The sequence below is a fragment of the Cuculus canorus genome, chromosome Z (genome assembly GCF_017976375.1).
Source record: "Cuculus canorus isolate bCucCan1 chromosome Z, bCucCan1.pri, whole genome shotgun sequence".
NCBI lineage: Eukaryota > Metazoa > Chordata > Aves > Cuculiformes > Cuculidae > Cuculus > Cuculus canorus.
In genome coordinates, this window is record NC_071441.1 from 76,683,452 (window position 1) to 76,694,866 (window position 11,415).

At 52.9% G+C, this 11,415-nt stretch overlaps 1 protein-coding gene across 4 annotated transcripts in view; it reads right to left on the reverse strand.

Moving 5' to 3' along the window:
- Positions 1-2,759, reverse strand: part of MYO5B (myosin VB) — a 173,969-nt gene extending 171,210 nt beyond the window's left edge. For all 4 annotated transcript variants that reach the window (XM_054053668.1, XM_054053671.1, XM_054053669.1 and 1 more), the window contains exon 1: positions 2,620-2,759. In XM_054053668.1, coding sequence (XP_053909643.1) covers positions 2,620-2,646 — 27 coding nt within the window. In that variant the 5' untranslated portion in view covers positions 2,647-2,759. The remainder of the gene's footprint in view (positions 1-2,619) is intronic.
- Between the last annotated feature and the right edge of the window lie 8,656 nt (positions 2,760-11,415).

An 11,415-nucleotide genomic window follows, 5' to 3' on the forward strand; every position in this document is an offset into this window, starting at 1 on the left:
TTCAAAGCCCAGAGCCAGCACAGAGGCCCTATGGAAAACAAGACCCAGGAGGACAGTCCTAAATTTCACGACAACACCAGTGCTCAACCCCACAGATGACACACGTGGATTCACAGCACCATCCACAACCCCACCACCTGCATCCCTGAAATGTCCTACGAGACAGGTGGATGCCAGCAGAGGGGCCAGCGCTGAAACACCAGATCTCATCAAGAATCTTCGTTGTTGCCAAAAATAAGCTAAAAATTAATGACATGCGTAGATTAGCATCAAATCCCCACCACTTCCCAGGTGCCTCATCCAAGAGCTTCCAAAAAACAACAGGATCACAAGCGATGCCTAAGCAGGCATCTTACGCTCATTCCGTACACAAACAGGAGTACAAGCCTGACCAAGTTAGCATGAAAGCACGACACAGGTTAATTACCTCATCATCAAGAATCAATTAACCTGGTTGTTATAACCAGCCCATAGAACGGATAACACAGCACTTGGAGCCAGCCTCCTCCTTCCCCAGGGATGCTTGCCATCGCATCCAGGCATCCAATGAGAAGCTGCGGACAGGACGCTCAAGCAGTTCAGCCACAGCGTCCCTTGCACTCCCCTCGAGATTTTCCAAGGCGGGAGAGTGGGAAAAAAAAAAGGGTTTCCAAACCTGAGACTCTGCTTTTGAAGTGCTCACGAGAAGGACAGAGGTCAGCCTGCTCACGGGCAGCCTCACTCAATCCAGCGGAGCTTCTTAAAACTCCTGCAGGTTCAAAGGAGGAGCCGCCAGATTCACTTTTCATTCTGCATCCGTTTGACTTCAATGGCCAAAAAAACTAAGCGGCAGCTCCCCATATTACACAAAAACTGTCCGCAAAAGCAGAAACCTGCCCGGGGGACTGGCACAGAGACAAAATGCGGTTCCTTGAGAGGGCTGGTGCCAGCCTGGTAACATCTCCGTGCTGATCATGGTCACAGGAAGAACTTAAAACACTAAAATTCTCATTATTACAGCAGAGGATGCCGGCGCTTTACAGCCTTTCCGCAAAACCTGTGCTGAAGCCAAGCGCTTTTCTCGATGAGCCCCTTCCTAGCATTATTGATGACTTTTACTAAGCACATTCCCCGGATCCCAGCTGCACACAGCACTCACGGGTAGCCTTGGGAAGACGCGGACCACAGGGAGAGAGCTCTCTCCGTACCGGTTATCAATCCATAGCCGGCAGATCTCCGGCTGCATGCGAGGAGCTCTTTCATTGGGCAAAGTCAATCAGCAAAGATGTCTCTGGATACAAACCTCTTGCTGGGAAGGGGGCAGAAAGCCATAAACTGCATGGAGCGCATCTCCAGCCCGCTTTTGCCAAGGAATGGGAATACCGTGCGCCCTGCCCGAGTACCCCACAGCCAAATAGATGGGGGGGGGGAAGGAAAAGGAAGCAAAATCTTCTCTAGACCCCAGGCTCTGCTTGAAAATCAGCACCTGAACTTTCTATGGTCCGAACGGCCACTTTTTAGGAGCAAATCTGTTTTTCTTTCTGGGAAGCAATGGGGAGGGTGCCCGGCTGGCACGCTGGATGCCGTCCGGCGGTGTGTGGCGCCCGGCGAGGCCATCAGCCATGTTACCTTCCCGCCTGCCAAGAGGAAGCGGGTGCGCTCGGTCGCACCCTGTCCAAGGCATTTATTCGGGAGTGGAGAAACAGAAAGAAAACTGGGAGCTGGGCACCTTTTTTCACCTGTTTCCACTTCCTTCAGGAGCATTCCTGTGAGTTACGGCACTTGTAAGGACTTTTTTTTCCCCTCTCTCTCCACCCAGGTGTTTTAGGAATAGGAAGGAAAACACGATCCAACAAGGATTTTGAGAAGCCAAGCGTGTTTTAGCTCAGCATTCCTCCTCTCTCCGCTACCGGACCCCACGAAGGACAAAACTAACGCTGCCACAACCTTCACACGGAGACGAAAGTTCACCTTTCCCTACTCAAATCCGGCTTCCTCGTTCTCCCAGGGGGTTTGGAATCCCAGAGGGACTGTTCCCACCGTGGAAACCCATGGTGGTACCCGCGGAGGCACGGACGCTCGGGGTGGGATGCTCGGGGAGGGATGCCCGGGGAGGGGTGCCCGGGGAGGGATGCCCGGGGAGGGATGCCCGGGGAGGGGTGCCCGGGGAGGGGTGCTCGGGGAGGGGTGCTCGGGGAGGGGTGCTCGGGGAGGGGTGCCCGGGGAGGGATGCCCAGGGTGGGGTGCCCGGGGTGGGGTGCCCGGGGTGGGGTGCCCGGGGAGGGGTGCCCGGGGAGGGATGCCCGGGGAGGGATGCCCGGGGTGGGATGCTCGGGGTGGGATGCCCGGGGAGGGATGCCCGGGGAGGGATGCCCGGGGAGGGATGCCCGGGGTGGGATGCTCAGGGAGGGATGCTCGGGGTGGGATGCCTGGGGTGGGATGCCCGGGGAGGGATGCCCGGGGTGGGATGCCCGGGGAGGGATGCCCGGGGTGGGATGCTCGGGGAGGGATGCCCGGGGTGGGATGCCCGGGGACGGGGTCACCGTCCCGAAGATATAGGGAAAGTTGCAGGTCTCTTCCACGCTTGGGAAGCGATTCCTCCTGGAATCCAAGGAAGATCCCCCTCCCCGCCCCGCTCACCTTGGTGTAGAGCTGCGCGGTGGACATTGCTGGGGCGCTACAGGCGGGGCATGGGGCCGGCGGGCGGACAGACCGACCGGCGGGGAGACACACCGACCTTTACACCCTCCGCCGCCGGTCGGGGCGCCGGGAACGGGGGGAGGAGGCGGAGGAGGAGGAGGAGGCGGAGGAGGAGGAGGCGGAGGCATTGCCGCTCCGCCCCCGGCGCGCCCCGCTCAGGTATGGATGGGGCGGGCGGGGACGCTCCGTCCGCTCGGATCGATTCGGATCCGCTCCGCTCCATTCGGGTCCACTCGGCAAAATTCGGTTCCATTTGGTTCCGTTCAGCTTGGTTCATTTCCGTTCGGTTCCATTCAGCTCAGTTCGGTTCTCTTCGGTTCCATTCGTCTCACTTTGGTTCTGTTCGGTTCCATTCGTCTCAGTTCGGTTCTGTTCGGTTCCATTTGTCTCGGTTCAGTTCCATTCGGTTCCATTCGGCTCAGTTCGGTTCCATTTGATTGGGTTCGGTTCTGTTCAGTTCCATTCGTGTTGGTTCAGTTCCATTCAGCTCAATTCGGTTCCATTCGGCTCAGTTTGGTTCCATTCGATTGAGTTCGGTTCTGTTCAGTTGCATTCGTGTTGGTTTGGTTCCATTCATCTCAGTTCGGTTCCATTCAGCTCAGTTCGGTTTCATTCAGCTCTGTTCGGTTCCATTCAGCTGGGTTTGGTTCTGTTCGGTTCCATTCATCTGAGTTTGGTTTCATTCAGCTGGCTTCAGTTGCATTCGGTTCCATTCGGCTCAGTTTTGTTCCATTCAGCTCAGTTCGGTTCCATTCGGTTCCATTCGTCTCAGTTCAATTCCATTCAGCTGGTTCAGTTCTGTTTAGCTGAGTTCAGTTCCATTGGGTTCCATTCAGCTCAGTTCGGTTCCATTCAGTTCCATTCAGCTCAGTTCGGTTCCATTTGGTTCCATTCAGCTCAGTTCAGTTCCATTCAGCTCAGTTCGGTTCCATTCGGCTCAGTTCAATTCCATTCAGCTGGTTCAGTTCTGTTCAGTTCATTCGTCTTGGTTCAGTTCCATTCATCTCAGTTTGGTTCTATTCAGCTCAGTTCAGTTCTATTCAGCCCAGTTCAGTTCTGTTAGGTTCCATTCGTCTTGGTTCAGTTCTGTTCAGCTCAGTTCCATTCGGTTCCATTCAGCTGGGTTCAGTTCTGTTCGTGTCAGTTTGGTTCCATTCAGTCCCATTCAGCTCAGTTCATTTCCATTCAGCTGGCTTCAGTTCCATTCGGTTCCATTCAGCTCAATTCGCTTCCATTCGCCTGGGTTCAGTTCTGCCTGGTTCCATTTGTCTCAGTTCGGTTCCATTCAGCTCTGTTCGGTTCCATTCAGCTCTGTTCGGTTCCATTCAGCTCAGTTCGGTTCCATTCGGCTCAGTTCCATTCGGCTGGGTTTGGTTCTGTTCGGCTCCATTCATCTCGGTTTGGTTCTATTCAGCTGGGTTCAGTTCCCTTCGGTTCCGTTTAGCTCGGTTCAGTTCCATTCAGCTGTACACAGCTCAGTTAGGCTGAGTTCAGCTCTGTTCAGCTCCATTAAGCTCAGTTTGGTTCCGTTCAGCTATGCATGACTCAGTTCAACTGGGTTTGATTCCATTCGGTTCCATTTGGCTCTGTTCGGTGTCCAGAGGAGAGCAACGAAGCTGGTGAGGGGCTGGAGAACGTCTGACGAGGAGCGGCTGAGAGAGCTGGGGGTGTTCAGCCTGGAGAAGAGGAGGCTGAGGGGAGACCTTATTGCTCTCTACAACTGCCTGAAAGGAGGTTGTGGAGAGGAGGGAGCTGGGCTCTTCTCCCAAGTGACAGGGGACAGGACAAGGGGGAATGGCCTGAAGCTCCACCAGGGGAGGTTCAGCTGGACATCAGGAAAAAATTTTTCATGGAAAGTGTCATTGTGCACTGGAACAGCTGCCCAGGGAGGGGGTCGAGTCCCCTTCCCTGGATGTGTTTAAGGAACGGGTGGATGAAGTGCTGAGGGACATGGTTTAAGGGAGTGTTAGGAATGCTTGGACTCGATGATCCAGTGCGTCCTTTCCGACCTGGTGATTCTGTGATTCTATGGTTCAGCTGGGCTCAGTTCTATTCGATTCCAATTGGCTGCACACAACTCAGTTCAGCTGCATTCAGCTCCGCTCGCCCCCATTCAGCTCAGTTTGGTTCAACTGGGTTCGGTTCCATTCAGTTCTGTTCGGCTCTGTTCGGCTGGGTTCAGTTCCATTCGGTTCCATTCGGCTCGGTTCAGTTCCATTCGGCTGTGCGTGACTCAGTTTAGCTGGGTTCAGCTCTGCTCAGCTCTATTAAGCTCTGTTTGGTTCCATTCGGTTCCGTTCGGCTCTGCTTGCCTGGGTTTGGCACTGTTCAGCTCAGTTCAGTTCTGTTCAGTTCTGCTCCGCTCAGCTGAGTTTGGCTTCCTTTGGTGCCGTTCAGCTTGGTCAGGCTTGTCTCCCCTCGGCTCCATCCAGCTCTGCTTGGCTCCGCTGCTGTTGGCTGGGCTCAGTTTGGCTGGGTCCCATTCCGTTCAGCTGAGCTTAGTTGGGCTTGGCTTTGTTCAGCTTGACTCGGCTGGGCTCAGCTCAGCTGGGCAAGGCTCGACTGGCCTGGGTCTGGTTTGGTTCAGCTCAGCTCGGCTGGGCTCAGCTCTCTTTGACTGCATTTGGCTACGTTTGGTTGGGCTCAGCTCAGTTTGGCTTGGCTCGACTCAGCTCAGCTGGGTTCAGCTCAGCTGGGTCCAGTTCAACCCAGCTCGTCTGACCTCAGCTCCATTCAGCCAGGTACAGCACAGGGTCCGGTTCTGTTTGATTCGGCTCAGCTTGGCTCAGTTTGGCTTGACTCAGCTTGGTTTGGCTTGATTCAACTCAGTTCAGCTCAAGTCAGCTCAGCTGGCTTTGGCTCGGCTCGCCCGCTCCTCGCCCTGTCCTTCTCCCCTCCAGGCTCAGCCAGGGGAGCAGTGCTTTCCCTCACTGCCTCTCTCACCTTGTATTGAGTTGTTTTATTTTAAAAGCCCTTTTTAACACCTATTTTTCCCTCCCTCTCCATAGTCTTGGCCAGGGGTCCCCGGGCAGGGTCCTCCCAAAACCAGTGGCCCAAAACCACTGCAGTTGTCTTGGGTTTGGGGTTTTTCCCCTTCTACATTTAGTTTGCAGATGACACCAAGCTGAGGTGAGGTTGACACGCTGGAAGGGTGGGATGTCATCCAGAGGCACCTGGACAGGCTGGAGAGGTGGGGCTGTGGGAACCTCATGGCGTTCAACAAGGCCAAGAGCAAGGTCCTACATCTGGGTCAGGGCAATCCGTAGTTTCAGTACATGATGGGGGATGATGTGATTGAGAGCAGCCCAGAGGAGAAGGACTTGGGGTGCTGGGGGTGAGAAGCTCGATATGAGCTGACAACGTGCACTCACAGCCCAGAAACCAACCGTGTCCTGGGCTGCATCCAAAGCAGTGTGGCCAGCAGGGAGGGAGGGGATTCTGCCCCTCTGCTCTGCTCTGGGGAGACCCCACCTGGAGTCCTCAACAGAAGAAGGACATGGAGCTGTTGGAATGGGTCCAGAGGAGGCCACAGAGATGATCTGAGGGCTGGAGCAGCTCTGCTCTGAGCACAGGCTGAGTTGGGGTTGTTCAGCCTGGAGAAGAGAAGGCTCCAAGGAAGCCTTAGAGCAGCTTCCAGTGCTGAAAGGGGGCTTGTAAGAAAGATGAAGAAAAACTTCTTAGCAGCGGCTGTAGCAATAGGACAAGGGGTGATGGTTTTAAACTAAGGAGAGGTTTATGCTAGATATTAGGAAGAAATTTTTTATGCTGAGTGTCATCAAACTGCCCAGGGAAGTGGTGGATTTCCCACCCTTGGAAACATTCAAGGTCAGGCTGGATGCAGCTCTGAGCAACCTGATGTGGTTGAAGAGGTCCCTGGTCACTACAGAGGGATTGAACTGGATGATCTTCATGATCCTCTCCAATCCAAACCATTCTGATTCTTCCATTTGTCCTTCTTTTCCCATGGAAGAAGAGGTCCATGCCCTTCAGTGATGGTAGGCTCTGCAACCCCCACCAGCCCCTGGGGATCCCCTGTAGATCAGGGTGCAAGGAACAGCTTCAACTGGGTGGCCTTTGCCAAGGCATGTGTCTGGGAAAACCGGCCTTGACCACATAAACCCACTGGAAGTGCACCCAAGGAACATGCCAAGAATGGGGTTTTGTCGGTCTTCTGTCTGGAGGTTGGTTTGGATTTCCACCATCAGTGCTGGAGATGGGCTTGGGTTCCCACCACCAGCACCAGAGGGTGGGTTTGGGTTCCCACTGCCAGTGCCGGAGGTGGGCTTCGGTTCCTCCCACTGATGCCGGAGATGGGTTTGGGTTTCCACTGCCAACGCCCGAGGTGGGTTTGGTTTCCCACAGCCGGTGCTGAAGGTGGCTTTGGGTTCCCACTGCCAATGCTGGCCGTGGTCCCAGGCACCGTTTGTGTGTCACTCTGTCCTACATCTGTGTCAGCAGTTGTTTCTTTGGCAGAAACAGCCCCAAACCATCCCCAGCCTATCAGTCCATCACCACGCTGTGTCCTTCCATCCTGTGGGAGCACCGCACCATGTGCTTCAATTCATGCTTAGAAGGTGCTTTTTGAGCCTGAGAAGGATGATGCAAAGGCAAAGAGTTCCTAATTGCTATTCATTATCATCCGAGGTATTTTGCGTATTAACTAAGCAGGCAGAAAATGTGCTCGTTCTCTGCCACAGCTGTTGACTCTGTAAGCGGGAATCCCTCCTCCCATGGTTTCAGGCTGTGCCACTCACAAAGCACACACAGCCTTTCTTTAAAGTGATGCTGGTGACATCTCAGCCTCTGCTCCTCCTGCCTTGAGGGGTGAAACTACTCCCCCGTTAGCATGTTTTTCCCCTCTATCTCCCTGGACCCTGGCAAGGAGCAGCACTGATTTGGTGGGAGGACAGCCAGCATCACCGGGATCTCTCTTTCCCAGCTCTGGTGTCCTTAATATTCCAAATAAATTGTTGGTGGCAAGTTTGGGAGGGGGCAAAGAAGGGGATAAGAAGCTGCGCCCTGTCTAGAAATTGCCCTGGGTAACACATTTGACATCGTAATCTCTGCAAAACCCTCAAGATAGCTTTGTCGGGTAAACAAAACTTGCTGCTCTCCTTTTATTAAACCCGCTGTGGAAACAAAATGTGAATTTTTCACAGGCTGAGAGAGTTGGGGTTGTTCAGCCTGGAGGAGAGAAGGCTCTGGGGAGACCTTAGAGCAGCTTCCAGCGCTGAAAGGGGCTCCAGGAAAGCTGGGAGGGGCTGTTTGCAAGGGTATATTCTCCCAGGTTCTCACAGGTCCCAGCCTTGTCACAACACACCTGGAGACCCTAGGGAGGGAGGGAAGGAGGGATGGATGGGTGGATGGATGGATGGATGGATGGATGGATGGATGGATGATGGCATAGAGCAGTGAGGAGCTCTGGAGGGCTTGGGGAGGTGGGCAGGGTGCTGGGACTGGTACTGGAAGTGAGGAGTGGAGTCACCTATCATTCCACGGCACCTTGGGGTTCTGTTTTAGGTAGGGGACTGTAGTTCCTTCATATCGGAGGAGTGGTAGAGGAGTGTGTTCTCCCATATCGGAGCAAAGGTGGGTTTGCCGTTGAAATCAGGCAGGTAGGAGAAACCAGCATTTCTGCAGTGAAATCCCCTGACCCCCAAATTACGGTCACAGCATTGAATTTCAATGCATATGCAGTACGTTAACACCAGTAAAGCCATCCTTAAAGCCTCTGTGGAAGTACTTTAGAGCAGGATCACACGACCCCCTAATTTCAGAATGACCCAAATAATGGAAATTAGGGGTTCGTAACAGATCTGCCACTAAGAGCGGAGGTGGCCAGGGGTAAAAGAAGAGCTGAATCATGCTTTTCCTCAAAATTAGGGGCAAAATCTGCAGAGTTCAAAGCACTTTTAAACTCTCTGCGTGTGATTTGTGATTTGCAGGGAAAGGTCTGTGCTGCCTGTGCAATGCGAAACCACAGAGCATCAGCTCTGACAACTCCAAATGTTGTCAGGACGGAGGTGACTGTTGCTAAAAACAAAACCTGATCTTGAATTTTTACAGGCAGAGTTGTCCCAAAGACCTCAAAGCTGGACTTTGCTTCCTCCAGAAGCCGCCACGCACTACGGCCGAGCACGATCCTCGGGTCTATGGTGTCACCGTAGGGCATGGTTGCACTGTCAGTTTCTGCAGCAAGTGTTCCTACCTGCGTGAGTGGATAATTAATCAACACGTTGAAGTAATCGAAAATTAACTAAGAAGGTTTTTGCTGCAAATAAACCGATTCTGTTCAAAGCTGAATATAGCTTTGCAGCAAGCCTCCAAGTCCTGAAGGTGATCCCACAGCCCTGGGAGCCTGCAGGGAACAGCCCACAGCCCCAGGGAGCGGGAACCAAGCCGGCACAGCGCCGCAGGGCACCAGGAACCACTTCCCAGCTCAAAGCCTGAAAGCATCACTGTGGGAAAACCTGGGGTCACTGTTAAAGCCCCCATCAGCCAAGGGGTGCGTGCAGGAAAGTCTTTAAGCCTTGGCAAATGACAGGGATTCAAAGCTTGGGATTGGTGGGGGAAGATGTGTTGGGGTCAGCCATTGCCAACAAGTCATCAGCACGGCTGCTTTTCCTCCATCAACATGGTAATAAAATATACCAGAAAGCGTATTTTGCAAAGTTCTCTATAAATGAAGGGGCTGTAACTGCCTCGTTTTTAGATGCCAGTGGTTTCATCTTTGTGCTGCTCCCACCCCTGGTACAGGGAGAGGTCACCCAGCGATGGAACAGGCTGCTAAGCAGTGCTGCTGCTCACCGGTTGAACAGATGGTTTGGCTCCAGGATTCCTCAAACACTCAGGAAAAACAGCACAATTGAGGAAACTCCTCAGTCTTGCCACAGATTCTGCCCCTCTGCTCCACTCTTCTGAGACCTCACCTGGAGCCCTGTGTCCAGTTCTGGACTCCCCAGCAGAAAAAGGAGATGGAACTGTTTGAACGGGTCCAGAGGAGGCTATGAAGGTGATCTGAGGGCTGGAGCACCTCTGCTCTGAGCACAGGCTGAGAGAGTTGGCGTTGTTCAGCCTGGAGAAGAGAAGGCTCCAAGGAGACTTTAGAGCAGCTTCCAGTGCTGAAAGGGGCTCCAGGAAAGCTGGGGAGGGGCTTTTTACAAGGGCCTGGAGTGACAGGATGAGGGCGAATGGCTTTAAATTGGAAGGGGGAAGACTTAAATTGGAGACCAGGATGAAATTCTTCACATGTGAGGCCCTGGCCCAGGTTGCCCAGAGCAGCGGTGGCTGCCCCATCCCTGGAGGGGTTCCAGGCCAGGTTGGATGGAGTTTGGAGCCCCTGATCCAGTGGGAGGTGTCCCTGCCCATGGCAGTGGGTGGAACTGGATGGGCTTTGAGTCCCTTCCAATCCAACCCATTCTATGATTGTATGATTCTATGATTCTTACTTAGGAGCATGGGTAGGATTTCTCTAAAGGAGTCTGCACCCACCCAGCCACTTGGCAGCCTGGTGGGAGCCTTGTGCCGCCTTCTAGTCCCACTTGAAACCTACAAAGAACTCAGGAGCAATGGCCATTCATGGACAACAAGTTTTCTCTTGGATGAGTTTGGTTGCCCATTATCCCATGGGAATTCATTCCCGCTGAAGGCAAACCTGTTCCAGCCTGATCTTTTATTCTTGCACAGACTTCACGTTCATTGCAGAGGAATTTTGCCTCCAGGAGCAGAAGCTCAGACGCTTTATATATGCGTGATCGCTCTGACCACCTCTTCTGAGTTCTTATTTTATTAAAAAAGATTTAATGTGGTTCTGGATGGCTCAAATTCATGGAGCTCACCAGTGCGGTATTTTTTTGTCTGTCCCTTTAATAACACACTTTAATTAATCCTGGAATTGTGAATGTGCTATTATGTTCATTTTTCAAAGAGGGGTCACAGTTGTAAAGAAAAATCTACATTTTTTTGTGCAGGGCCACACCGGGAATATGTGAGAGATCAGGAAATTAATCTCTTAATCATTCTGCCAGTCTCACCCAGGGGTGAGAGCAGAGACCTACCTGAACTCTCTGAACTGATTAAACCATTTCCATTATCTGGGATGGCCTTTCCCTCCTGCAAAGTGGGTGGAGCAGCTCTGAAGTCCTCAGGTAGCTGCTGAAAAGCATCGTATGAGGGCTCTTCATCCCGACTAACAACCTACCTCTCCTGGTTTGCTGTGTTTGCCCATTTAAGAACGTTTCCTTTCTTGACAGACCCTGTTTGGATACCAGTGATTCAAGAATTGAAGCATGGAGAGGCTCTGCTATGTCTGGATGGCGTGAGCTCGTCCCTCTTCCACCCACTATCTCAGGAAACAGCTCTTAGAGAAACTGTCCATAAGCAAGGATAAAGCCCCACTGCACTCGGTGCTGCGCCCTTCAGTGAGGCAGCAGCTTAGGGCCTGGTTCTCCCATCCATGTGCATCCACAATGATCTGGGTTGCTTCACTAAGATCTTTGACACTTCTCCCAAGCAGTAAGTGATAGGACAGGAGGAAACAGCCTCAGGTTGCACTAGGGAAAGTTTAGACTGGATATTAGGAAAAAATTCTTTATCTTTAGTGCTGAAGCACTGGCAAAGGCAGTGATGGAGTCTCCATCCCTGGAGGGGTTAAAAAACCTGTAGCTGTGGCACTTTGGGACATGGTTTAGTAGGCACAGTGGGGTTGGGCTGACAGTTGGACTGGATGGGCTTAGA